Below are 11713 nucleotides of genomic sequence, written 5' to 3' on the forward strand. Positions count from 1 at the left end.
TTTAATATAATCCTTGTTTCTAGTCTTAATGTTTTATGAGCATTAATACTTTTACATAAGTTAGCTAAGTTCAGAACCAAAGGGGGTTGTGGACCACAGCTGAGAAAGTTGATGTTAGAGAATCGACCACGGAACAATAGAAATTTGGATTGGGTTCAAGTCCCCATCAAGGCTTGGTCCAGTTATGTCAATAAGGAACCTTCATTTTTAGTTAATGTAAGGGGGAAATGAAGCCATCCTGATCTACCTCATAATAGTATTGCCACATTATTTCTTCCTTTCTGTACTACAGAGGTCAATGAAGAAAACTACTCTTATCTGAAACATCTGTTGAATACAATGATCAATTCAGAATACACAAGCAAAACCCAATCTGCAAATGTCCTGTTGTCCCTCAGACTTGTTGGAATTCAGAACCAAACCCTAAAACAACAAGTTGAAAGAACTACGGAAGGGAAACGTGAGTGTTATATTCTAGGAAATATTTAAGAAACAATCTACCTATCTAAAGAGATTATCTCCAACAAATCCTAAAAATTACGTGTCCAAAGTACCTCTGATGCATCAGTCCCAGCTGTATAAAACTTGAAGTGACAGTGCCTAGCAGCATCAGATCCACTCACTCTAGAGCTAGGTCATGCTTCTTTGGATCCTTCAGAACCACAAAGGAAAGCAAAATATATAGACTCTTAATATGGTGTTGTAAACTAGATGAGTTTACACATAAGGATATGAACCACAAACAAAAAAGCTCACAGTAGAGCAGCATCTGTGGAACAATAAAAATTTGAAGTGGGTTCAAGTCCAGGATTATCCTTGAGCTAGTCACATTAATACTGAGCCTCAGGTTTTGAGTTGATATAAGGGGGAAATGAAGCTACGCTTTCCTCTTCATATTATTATAAGAGAAGTCTGAAAGTTTTGATACTCTATAAGACAGAACATAAAAATCAATTATTACTATCCTAGCAAGATGGCAATATGAAGATAGAAAATCCAAAGGTTTTAGTATTTATCTATTTTTCTTATCTTTTTTTCATCTTTTGTAAATATTGCATGATTTCAAAAAGATCCCATTATTTCATGAAAAAAGACTAAGACCTAGCTTGCACTGATACAGCAGAGCCTTAGAAGGCTCTGCTTTGGGGATTAAAAAAAAGAGAACAATAAAAATTTTAGTGTACAGAAGAATGGAGAAAAAGAAGTTATAAGCAATATAAGCCACAAGGAAGACAGGAAGCAAAAAAAATCACAAGCATGTGTCTTGTTAAACTTGAACACTTTTCTTTTCAGCTCTAAATTTCACCTCGGGACAACTTGCTGTGATTATACTGGCTTTGGAAGCATGTCATCCCACTGGTGAAAACTTTACATATAAAGAAAATCTGCTCAGAAGTCTAGAAGGAAAATTCCAAGATGAAATTGAAAATATGAGTAAGAATCAAATGTTCAGAAACCCTCAACAAATTTGACTTTTCCTCTACTGATTCAGAACTGAATAATGTCCCTCCATTGTGTCCTCCTTCCTCTTCATCCGATTCATCCTGTGGCATCCTTGCAGGTCACTTCCACCTCTTCCCTCTTTCACTGTGCAACCTGTATTTTTTTTCTTTTCAAACTGTGTTCAACTGAGCATTGCCATACCTATGTCAAGGTCTCCTTCACACACACACACACACACACACACACACACACACACTTCTTTAGTCCTCCAGGAGCTTGGCTTTTAGACAAATAATGAGTAACACCAGAAACAGCTGAACAACACAGGACACTGAGTTGTAAGTAACAAAGCATACAAAATTAATATAAGAGCTAAAAGTGGCCAAAGTACTTTATCACTGGGAAAAACGGGTTGACAGTGGTGGCTACTAGTGAAATGCATTATTTTTTTAAACTCCCACCTAATATATATCCTATTATTTATTAACTTCCTCCAATCCCACCTTCTTTGAAGTGCCTCCAACCCAAGCCTCTCAGCTTACTGTTACAAGTGCAAGAGGCTTAGAGGTAGGAAACCTATGTTCTAGTCGTAACTCTGTAACCAGCTGAATATCTGGATAGTCCTTTAATCTCTTCACTGTTGGCTCTCCTCAGATTTAAAATGAAAGGAGTTAAGTCAGATTTGGTGGCCTTTAAAAGTCTTTAAATTTCTTGGGTTTGCTCATCCTATGAGTGATCTCTACCTTCTCTTATTTACCTCTCTTTAAATATACAGAATGACAATAAAGAAAGTAGGAGTATGTTGAAAGGAGTATATACCCCAGTACCATGAGTAAATATTTATCCTTTTCTTTCTGCCAGAAACACACGATGGCAATCCACTGACCAACTTCTACCAGATCAGCCTGGACGTTTTGACTTTGTGTCTCTTCAATGGGAACTACTCAACCACCGAAGTTGCTGAATTATTCAATCATACAAAAAACTATTATTTGGGTGGTCAGTTCTCAGTAGGTGAGTGTCACTTAACCCAATTCCCTTAGCTCCGAGGATACAATCACCAGTAGTTCTTGCCCTTTGGGTTTTTGTACCAACATTAATCATATTTTTTTCCTATCTTCTTTACCCTCAGAAGAGAATATTCTTTGGGGGGAATTATGGATAATGGTTGGCAGTTAAGCCTCTTTCCAGATGTGTGGTACCATAAAAAGACCTGGCTCCTAGTGCGGCTTAATATTAAAATCTGTAAAATAAGGATGGAACATGAGAATATACATACAAAATATTTTAGAAAGCATAGAGTTTAAAGAAATAAAATTCAAGGCAAGTCATTTAATTTAACACTGCCTCTTTCTCTAATTTACTGAGACAATGTGGACATGTTGGTTGACTTGAACAACATAACTCTCCTAGGGAAAAGTCCAATATTTTGATCAAGTAAAGGAAAAGAACCAATTTCCCACTGTGTCAGTTTAATCATCCAAAAGAAGTCTCCTCTAGATAACTGGTATTGGTGCTCAGCTCCTATGGATCCAGATACATGGGCTCATCTTCATCTAAAAGGTCAAAGCAAAACACCAGTCAGTATTTCTGGACAGAATGTGAGACTTCCCATATTCCTTTTCTTGTAAGAGAGAAAAGGTGCCATACCAAGGAGCAATCAAGCATCAAAGAAAGAGTCCTTATCCTTCCTTCTTCCCGTCTTTTGCCTCATCCTGTCCCTTGAGGGGATTTGCTGGGGAACAGTTCTGTTAACTGCCATTTTTATTCAGTGTAATGGACTGATTAGGAACACACAAAGATTTTTTTTGTTTTATTATCCTGGATTTTCTCAATTCCCTTACCAATGTGGTTGAAAAGTTGAAGAAAGATTTAAAAAGATGAGAGCAATCAAGATCTAAAAGTGAAAGCTAGAAAGAAAAAAGCAGGGAGAGGATTTCATAAAAATGAAAGGGAGATCAGTAGAGTAGAGATAAGGATGGGAAGGGAAAGAACAGAGGAAATGGGGAGGTTCTGGGCAATAAAATCCTGCATTCCTGGAAATTCCTCCATCCAAGACAAACTGGAATGGTTGGTCAACCTATCACCAACGTTTTGTTCCCTGACAGATATTGGTGCAATGGCTGAAAATAGACAGGAGATCAGTAGAGTATAGAGATTAGGCAGAGGGAAGAGTGGAGGGATAAGGGAGGTACTGGGCAATGAAATTGATCAAATTATGTTATGTGCATGTATGAATATATCACAACAAATCCCAAGATTTTGTATAGTTATGATGCACCAGTAAAATAAAACAAAAATGGAAAACTGTTCATGAATATGGACTTACAAATCCATATATGGTTTTATGGCTATAACATAATATGTTATATATGTGCACATGACAACTCAACATAGGGAAGAAATCTTGAAATAAATTTGAGTGCATAGTCCTAGAAAGATGATCAGCCATATCTTGAAATCCTTCTCCGCTGTCATTAATCCGAATGACCAAACATTCTGGTTTTTCCAAATTTGTCCATTTAGCTGACTCTAAGTCCTATCTCCCCAGAAATCCCTTGGTCTAAGACAAACTGGAATGGTTGGTCAAAACATTCCCAATGTTTTGTTCCCTGACAGATACTGGTGCAATGGCTGTCCTGGCTCTGACATGTGTGAACAGGACTCTAACAAATGAGCAGATCAAAGCAGAAAAGAATTTAACAAAAATTGATGAGTGTATAAGGTTCCTGGTAAAAAAAATTCTGTCTGAGAAAAAAGAAAATGGTCTCATTGGAAACACATTTAGTACAGGAGTAGCTATGCAGGTAAGTCAGAGGGTAAAAACAGGAGACAGAAAAGGGAGTCACAGAGAACAATACTTTGATCCCTTATTATTGACCCCTAAGATGATGATGATATTATTATTATTACTATTATTATTATTATTTCTTTTTTAATACTTTTTTATTTATATGACAGTGGGATACATTACAATTCTTATTACACATATAGAGCACAAATTTTTATATCTCTGGTTATATACAAAGTATATTCACAACAATTTGTGTCTTCATACATGTACTTTGGATAATAATATCCATCATATTCCACCATCATTGTTAACCCCATACCTCCTCCCTTGCCCTCCCACCCTTCTGCCCTACCAGAGTCCATTTATTCCTCCCACACTCCCCCTCCCTACCTGACTATGAATCAGCCTCCTTAGAGAAAACATTTGGCATTTGGTTTTTTGAGATTGGCTAACTTCACTTAGCATTATCTTCTCTAACTTCATCCATTTACCTACAAATGCCATGATTTTATTCTCTTTAACTGCTGAGTAATATTCCATTGTGTATATATGCCACATTTTTTTATCCATTCATCTATTGAAGGGCATCTAGGTTGGTTCCACAATTTAGCTATTGTGAATTGTGCTGCTATAAACATTGATTCGGCTGTGTCCCTGTAGTATGCTGTTTTTAAGTCCTTTGGGTATAAACTGAGGAGAGGAACAGCTGGGTCAAATGGTGGTTCCATTCCCAATTTTCCAAGAAATCTCCATACTGCTTTCCATATTGGCTGCACCAAATTGCAGCCCCAACAGCAGTGTATGAGTGTATCTTTTTCCCCACACCCTTGCCAACACTTACTGTTGTTTGCACGCATAATAGCTGCCATTCTGACTGGAGTGAGATGAAATCTTAGAGTAGTTTTGATTTGCATTTTTCTAATTGCTAGTGGTGATAAACATTTTTTCATATATTTGTTGATTGATCGTATATCCTCTTCTGAGAAGTGTCTGTTCAGGTCCTTGGCCCATTTATTGATTGGATTACTTATTTTTTTGGTGTTAAGTTTTTTGAGTTCTTTATATAACCTAGAGATTAGTGCTGTATCTGATGTGTGTGTATAGTAGGAGGAGGAAGAGGAGTATGTTTCCTACACTATTTTTCTTACGTGATTTCCCAACACCATCTGAAATATATTCTTTTCACCTTCAATCTTTACCTTTTCATATCCAATGCTTTTATGAAGCTTTTCCTAACTACAATTTCTTTATGAAATTAGAAATTTTGCTACAACCTATCTTGTTATATCACATGTAATTTCACACTTTACCACATACTGTTGTTTTGTGTGTTCATCTTTCTTCCAAATTATGTTACTGCTGCATTAGTAGTGATAGTAGTAGTAAATAGTGTCAGTATTTGTTGTGTCCTATTAAATAAATTAATGCACATAACATCATGAGGAAAGGATTATCCTAAACAGGAACATGAGTCAGAGTGTCAGTAAACTTGCCAAATTTTATAAAGCCAGAAAGTGTTATGGATGGGGATGGACCTCAACAGTTGTTCTCAAAACTCACTCAGTACCTATACTGTCATGCACACATTCCTCAAGGTCTGGCACTTTTTCTACATTCTTTCATTGACTTACTGAACTCTAAGTGGTAGATACAAGAATAGAAAAAAAAAGAAGGTTTGAAGGGAAAAAAAAATGTAGAGTCATTAGGATGAATAGTTATTTGCCAGGCTGACGTCGGGTGAGAGGACTTTCAGAAGCATCCCTTGGGAACTGGTCAAAATGCAAACACTCTCATCATTTCAAGGCCATGTGCTCCCCATTCCTACCTTAGGCCTTTGCTCATGCTGCTCCCTCAGCTCAGAGTCCCCTCCTCTTTCCTCCTTCCAACATGCCTCATACTGCCAAGCTGCCAAGGCTCACCTCCAATACCACGTCCTCCAATGAAGTTTTCTTCAGACTCACTACATATATGTGAAACCCTCTCCATTTTTGAAAGACAATGTCACTAGACACTTCTCTTAGGGCATTCATTTAGGGCACCTTTTACAATAGTTTGTTGATTATGTTTATTGGGTGCATCTTTATGATAGGTATTATTCTAGAGCTAAAATACAGGAGTGAATATGGCAGAGAAAGTCTATTTTCAATGGAATTATTGTAGCTTGCATTACACAATTCCCCTGCACTCAAACTAGTCTATAACCTTCCATATAGTGGGAAAGATAACTTAATTATCCAAGGTGCTTCCTATGTTGTCAATGTTCAGTAAATTCTTACTGAATTAGTTAGGTGCCACCTTCCACCCTATTTGAAGTGTCTCTGACTCTCTTTCTTTCTCACTAGGCCCTCTTTGTGTCATCAAAGTGTTATGGAGAAAGTGAATGGAATTGCCAACAAACTCTGAATACAATATTCAAGGAAATTTCTCGGGGAATGTTCAATAATCCAACTGCTGCGGCCCAGATCTTACCTCCCCTAATGGGAAGGACCTACTTGAATGTTACAAACTTTCATTGTGACTCTGATTTAGGTATAAGCACTGAAGGAAGGGTAAACTCTTTTGCCTTTCAGCCTAACACCCAAAGGATGTGAGAGGCAGGAGTCTTTAGGGACTGAAAGTGAGAGGATAAGCCTCTAAGCCATAGAAGTTTCTAGACAGAATTCAGTTCTCATTACATCATCAGGAATTCAACCACCTGAGGACTTGTTCTCAGGGTGGCAGACCTTATTCTTGATTGAAACATACGTAAGTGATGTCTGTCTTCAAAGAGATGTTTTCTGATTGTAGGTACAGAAATTCCCATCCTAGACAAAGCATCATTCCCATTCTAAACGAAGTATAGAAGGTGAATATTATATTTCTGACTTTTCATTATTCACACAATAATTTCCATTATTCCTCTGTGAAAAAATACATGGTTGGAAAGAATATGGCAGTATTCTTAGACAAATGTAATATGAATTATTTATTCAAACAGATTATTTTGAAATAAGGTAGAAAGGAGTCATTTTCTTCTATCTCCCTTCATTCCTGGTACAGCCACTTACGGATTTAGGGGCATTGGGCAAATGTTTAACCTCTAAGCTAAAGTAATTTCTAATGTAGAAAATGGTAACACTACCTCACACAGGTTTTGTGAGAACTGATTGAGCTAATTCATGTAAAATGATTATTGCAATGGCTGGCACTTAATATGTTCTTAGTAAATATTAAGAAATAAAAAGAGGGAAGATAAGCATTGCTGGATTCTGTACCAAAGGGGAAAAAAATCAGGACTGTCTGTGGAAACAGGCATTAAGCCAACTGAATTGTTTAAACAGCTGGGAGTTGAGCCCAATGCCAGCATTCACAGGCTGGGTAGTCTCTGTTTTCATTTCTGTTTAGTCACATGAGAGATCTTCCCCTTGATGACATTTGCTCCTTGTAGCAAATTCATCTCTGTATAAAGGAAAGGAGTCCTTAGACAGGGGTAGAATGGTATGCAAACTCTGACACCATATTTATTCTTCTGCATATCTATCTCTGCTTTTCTTTCTCTGTCAGATAAATTCAACATTTCCAATGATGCACCTGAATCTAACACACCTTCTAACTCATCCTCATCCATCCACGTCTATTACTCTGTGGTAATAATCAATGAAACATATCCTACCGATATCACCGTGCCAAATGGTTCAGTCTTCCTAGATGTGATGAAAAAAGCTCAAAAACAGAATCCGACGAAATTTCGGTATGTCTGACCATAACCTAATGCTAATGTATTTACTGTAATTTTGAAAGACTCGTTAAGAATATATCTGCACCTGAATATAAAGTGTATTTAAGACACTTCTGTACTGGTACTTTTGTTATCCATCTATACCTCACAGCAGGGTTTAAAAATACCTATTATATGCTAGGAAGATTATTTCACCTCAAAGCACATAATATGTATTAAGTTAATGTTCACTTAATGAATGAATGAATCCAGAGATTCTTTCTTTTTTCAGCAAAACTTGAATAAATAAAACCTTTTATATCAGACATCTGTGTCTAGAAGAGTGGTTCTTAACTACTTTTGAATCAATGACTCCTTTGAAAATCAGATGAATGTAATGAATGCTCATCTCAGAAAAATTAACACCAAAAAAATTGACATTTCAATTGGTAATTTCACAAATGCACTTAAGTCTCTCCATTTCCCCTTTTCAGGAGATGTATGGACCCCTAAATTAAGGTTCCCTGGCCTAGAGAGGTCAAATAGCAAATTTAAGATATTTGTGCCCCTGAAAAGTATGATTTATTTGACTCCTTAAATCTAGTTGAAAGTTATTTATTGTGTCTAACAACATGTGCTGTAGAGAAAATCTGAATAATTGTGTGTGTGAATATATATATATGTAATATATATATACATATATAATAAATATATTTAAAAGACTGATTTCAAGAGCTTCCAAGCAGATAATGAAATATGACTAAGGAATGTGAAATAGATAACAACCTTGTCATTTTGTAATACACATCACATGAAATATCAATCCTTCCTTCCTGATTGTCTTTTCTAAAAGAAAACCCACTAATTTGCAGTGCCTTGAGGTTAACATGAGGTTAACACTTTCTTCTACTGCTCCAGTATCTTCAACAGGTACTATTCCAGGGTGGAAGGTTGAAGAAGTTAATTGCAAAGAGTGTATAATGGCAGTGGGGGAAGACAGAGCCATGGGCATCACATTGCCACTTTGACAGAGTGTGAAGTGCCTGCATCAGAATCCCTGGACTTTTGATAAAACCTGCAGCTTCCTGGTCCCCAGCCCAGACCTAAGAATCAAATAATCTGAGTATAGGGCCAGGAAATCTGTATTTTGGGTTACATCTCCAAGTTATACTTAAAAACATTAAAGGGTCTCCTTTGAAAATTCTAAATTCTTATAACTCATTCACTGTCCCCACAGTTTCACAATGGAGCAGAGTGCATGGGGCCCCTACATTACTTCTGTCCAGGGTCTGTATGCCAACAACAATAAGAGAACCTACTGGGAACTTCTGAGTGGAGGCAAATCACTGAGCCAAGGTAAGAAGAGATGTACCAAGAAGATCCATGGAGTATAAATGCCCAAAGTTCTCAGGTGGGAGGGCATAAGCTTTTGTTGGAAATGGGCCAAAGTGTTGGGCAAGATGGCATCCAATGGTGATTCAGTGGTCAAATCTTTTGACCTCTCTTTCTTCCTCTTTTCAGGAGTTGGTAGCTATGTTGTTCATAATGGAGAAAACTTGGAGGTTCGTTGGAGCAAATACTGATAAGCCCAGACTTTCCTCTTATGAATGCACCTTTTGGAATGGAATTCTATGCAGAAATTAGCCCAACACTCCCCCCTCCAATTCAATAAAAGATCAAGGTCTGTACAAGAAGAGCATGTTCTAATCAATTAATTTTCAAAAGGATTTTATAAGTTATTACAGGGATGATCACCTAAAGAAGAATAGATTAGACCACATGTCCAATAAGCTGGGTTCTGCTCAAACTTCCCCAACTATCTGGAGGATCTTCGGCAATTGGGGAAAATTAAAGTCTACATCTAGGGCTGGGGTTGTGGCTCAATGGTAGAACATTTGCCTCACATGTTTGATTCTCAGCACAACATATAAATAAATGAATAAAATAAAGGTCCATCAACAACTAAAAAAATTATTTAAAAAAGTTCTAGGGTCTAAAGTTGCAGCAGCAACCATGAGATCAATGAAAAGCTCACAAGGAGACATCTCTCTGAAGAAAGCAAGGGAGGAACCCAGGTGTCATTGACTTCATACAGGCAGTGAGTAGAGAGAAAAACTTGTGTGGAAAAGGAAACATACAGGAGAAATCAGTCCATAGTTTGAGGAACAATACTATCACCTCCTCTGTTTGTCTCCCTTGGTTCCATTTGTTCTTCCCCCACATTTATTTTCCATTTAGTTCCCCATAAACTCACCCTAGTATTCATGTTAAATATGCATGCAAAAAAATCACATCTGATCAGTAGTGGAAAGAGAATAGCAGGAGAGAGGAAGGGGAGAAAAAAAATCACCTCTGATGTCCATTTCCACCAAATTTAAAAAAAAAAAAAAAACATTTTAAAAAGGGGGTGAAAGGTGCCTAGGCAGCATGAACTGAATTGTACTGTAAACCAAGTACCTGAGTGGCATACAGATACAGCCAGGAGCCAGAAGTACCTTTAAGATGTCAAAAGGTTTCAGTCTACTGTCATATATAACTAATAAGAACAAATAAAACTTTTTTAAAAAAAGATGTCAAAGGGTGGAAGGTGCTTCACATATCACACAAATAGCCCATTTCAAGTAACTCCCAGAAGAAAGATATCCTCAGGTAGAATCAAAATATTTTAAATTACTCCTCATACTTTCTTCATGATAATCTTCCTCTCTTCCACCTGCGACCCTGCTTCATAGACAGAGGCTGAACCCTACTCCTACATACCACTTTCTGATACTGATTCTCAACTCTCAGTTCAACTCTCCCCTGTCCTCTTTTCAGGAGTTGGTAGCTATGGTGTTCATAATGGAGAAAACTTGGAGATTCCTTGGAGCAAGTGGGACACATGTCCCCATTATTAGACTGCAGTGGATTCTATCTTCTTGCTACTGTGACTTACCTTGAAAGTAACAGTAGAGACAGGAGAAAGGTGTAAGCCCTTCCAGGCCCTCATGGTGCTGCTAGTACAGACAGCAATTTTCAGGTCTAGACTATACACTGAAGATAGTAATATGGGAAGACAAATCCAGAAAAAAAAAATGTTAGAACTGGCACACTATCCCATACTCTGCAGAAGGGAATTGTACAAGGGCAGGAATAGCAGGAAGTGGAGACACTGGCTCACGTTAGACATTGTCTAGCACACCCCAATATGTACCCTGTGTTCTCACCTCACAAAACCACCAACATTCCCTGAGAAAGTAGTGCTTTAGAACCCATGTCTTACATTAGTTCACTAATTCACTCATTCAAGTCACAAGTGCTGGGGATTGAGGAGTGAGAAAAACAAACCAATCCCTACCTCCTTGAAGTAGTTATTCTAATGGGGAGGAAGACAGTAGACAACTGTACACAGTGTGACAGCCATAAGTGACAGCAGGGAAGGGTGTGGTGACGCTGGTGGGGGTGAAGTTAATAGGGGATGGTCTGGAAGGCCTCTCTAAAAGCTTCCCTTTGGACAAAAAGATGAAGGAAGTGAGAAGCCACCACAAGGATATCTAGAAGAACGTCCTGGGTGGGATCCTGGAGGTAAGGACTTAAAGGAAACCCAGAAGCCACATCTTATAGAGCCTTGTAAGTCATAAAGACTTTGAATTTTATTTTAAGATGAGAGCCACTGGACAATTCCCCCCAAAAAGCAGCTACTTAAAATGCAGAAAAGAATCAGCCCCTTCCTTCATAATTTCAAAATACTAGTTCCAGTTCTGTATTATAGAGGAGTTTTCTTTGCTTTATAAAATGGG

The 11713-nt window shown here is 37.6% G+C and overlaps 1 protein-coding gene across 1 annotated transcript in view; it reads left to right on the forward strand.

Moving 5' to 3' along the window:
* The window catches only part of Tcn1 (transcobalamin 1), an 11874-nt gene extending 2249 nt beyond the window's left edge, over positions 1 to 9625 (forward strand). Inside the window, exons 2-9 of the mRNA XM_005331542.4 lie at positions 293 to 460; positions 1294 to 1434; positions 2305 to 2457; positions 4063 to 4250; positions 6580 to 6766; positions 7781 to 7967; positions 9172 to 9290; positions 9456 to 9625. Coding sequence (XP_005331599.2) covers positions 293 to 460; positions 1294 to 1434; positions 2305 to 2457; positions 4063 to 4250; positions 6580 to 6766; positions 7781 to 7967; positions 9172 to 9290; positions 9456 to 9517 — 1205 coding nt within the window. The 3' untranslated portion in view covers positions 9518 to 9625. The remainder of the gene's footprint in view (positions 1 to 292; positions 461 to 1293; positions 1435 to 2304; positions 2458 to 4062; positions 4251 to 6579; positions 6767 to 7780; positions 7968 to 9171; positions 9291 to 9455) is intronic.
* Positions 9626 to 11713: the final 2088 nt, after the last annotated feature.

This window comes from Ictidomys tridecemlineatus, chromosome 4 (genome assembly GCF_052094955.1).
Source record: "Ictidomys tridecemlineatus isolate mIctTri1 chromosome 4, mIctTri1.hap1, whole genome shotgun sequence".
NCBI classification, from domain to species: Eukaryota; Metazoa; Chordata; class Mammalia; order Rodentia; family Sciuridae; genus Ictidomys; species Ictidomys tridecemlineatus.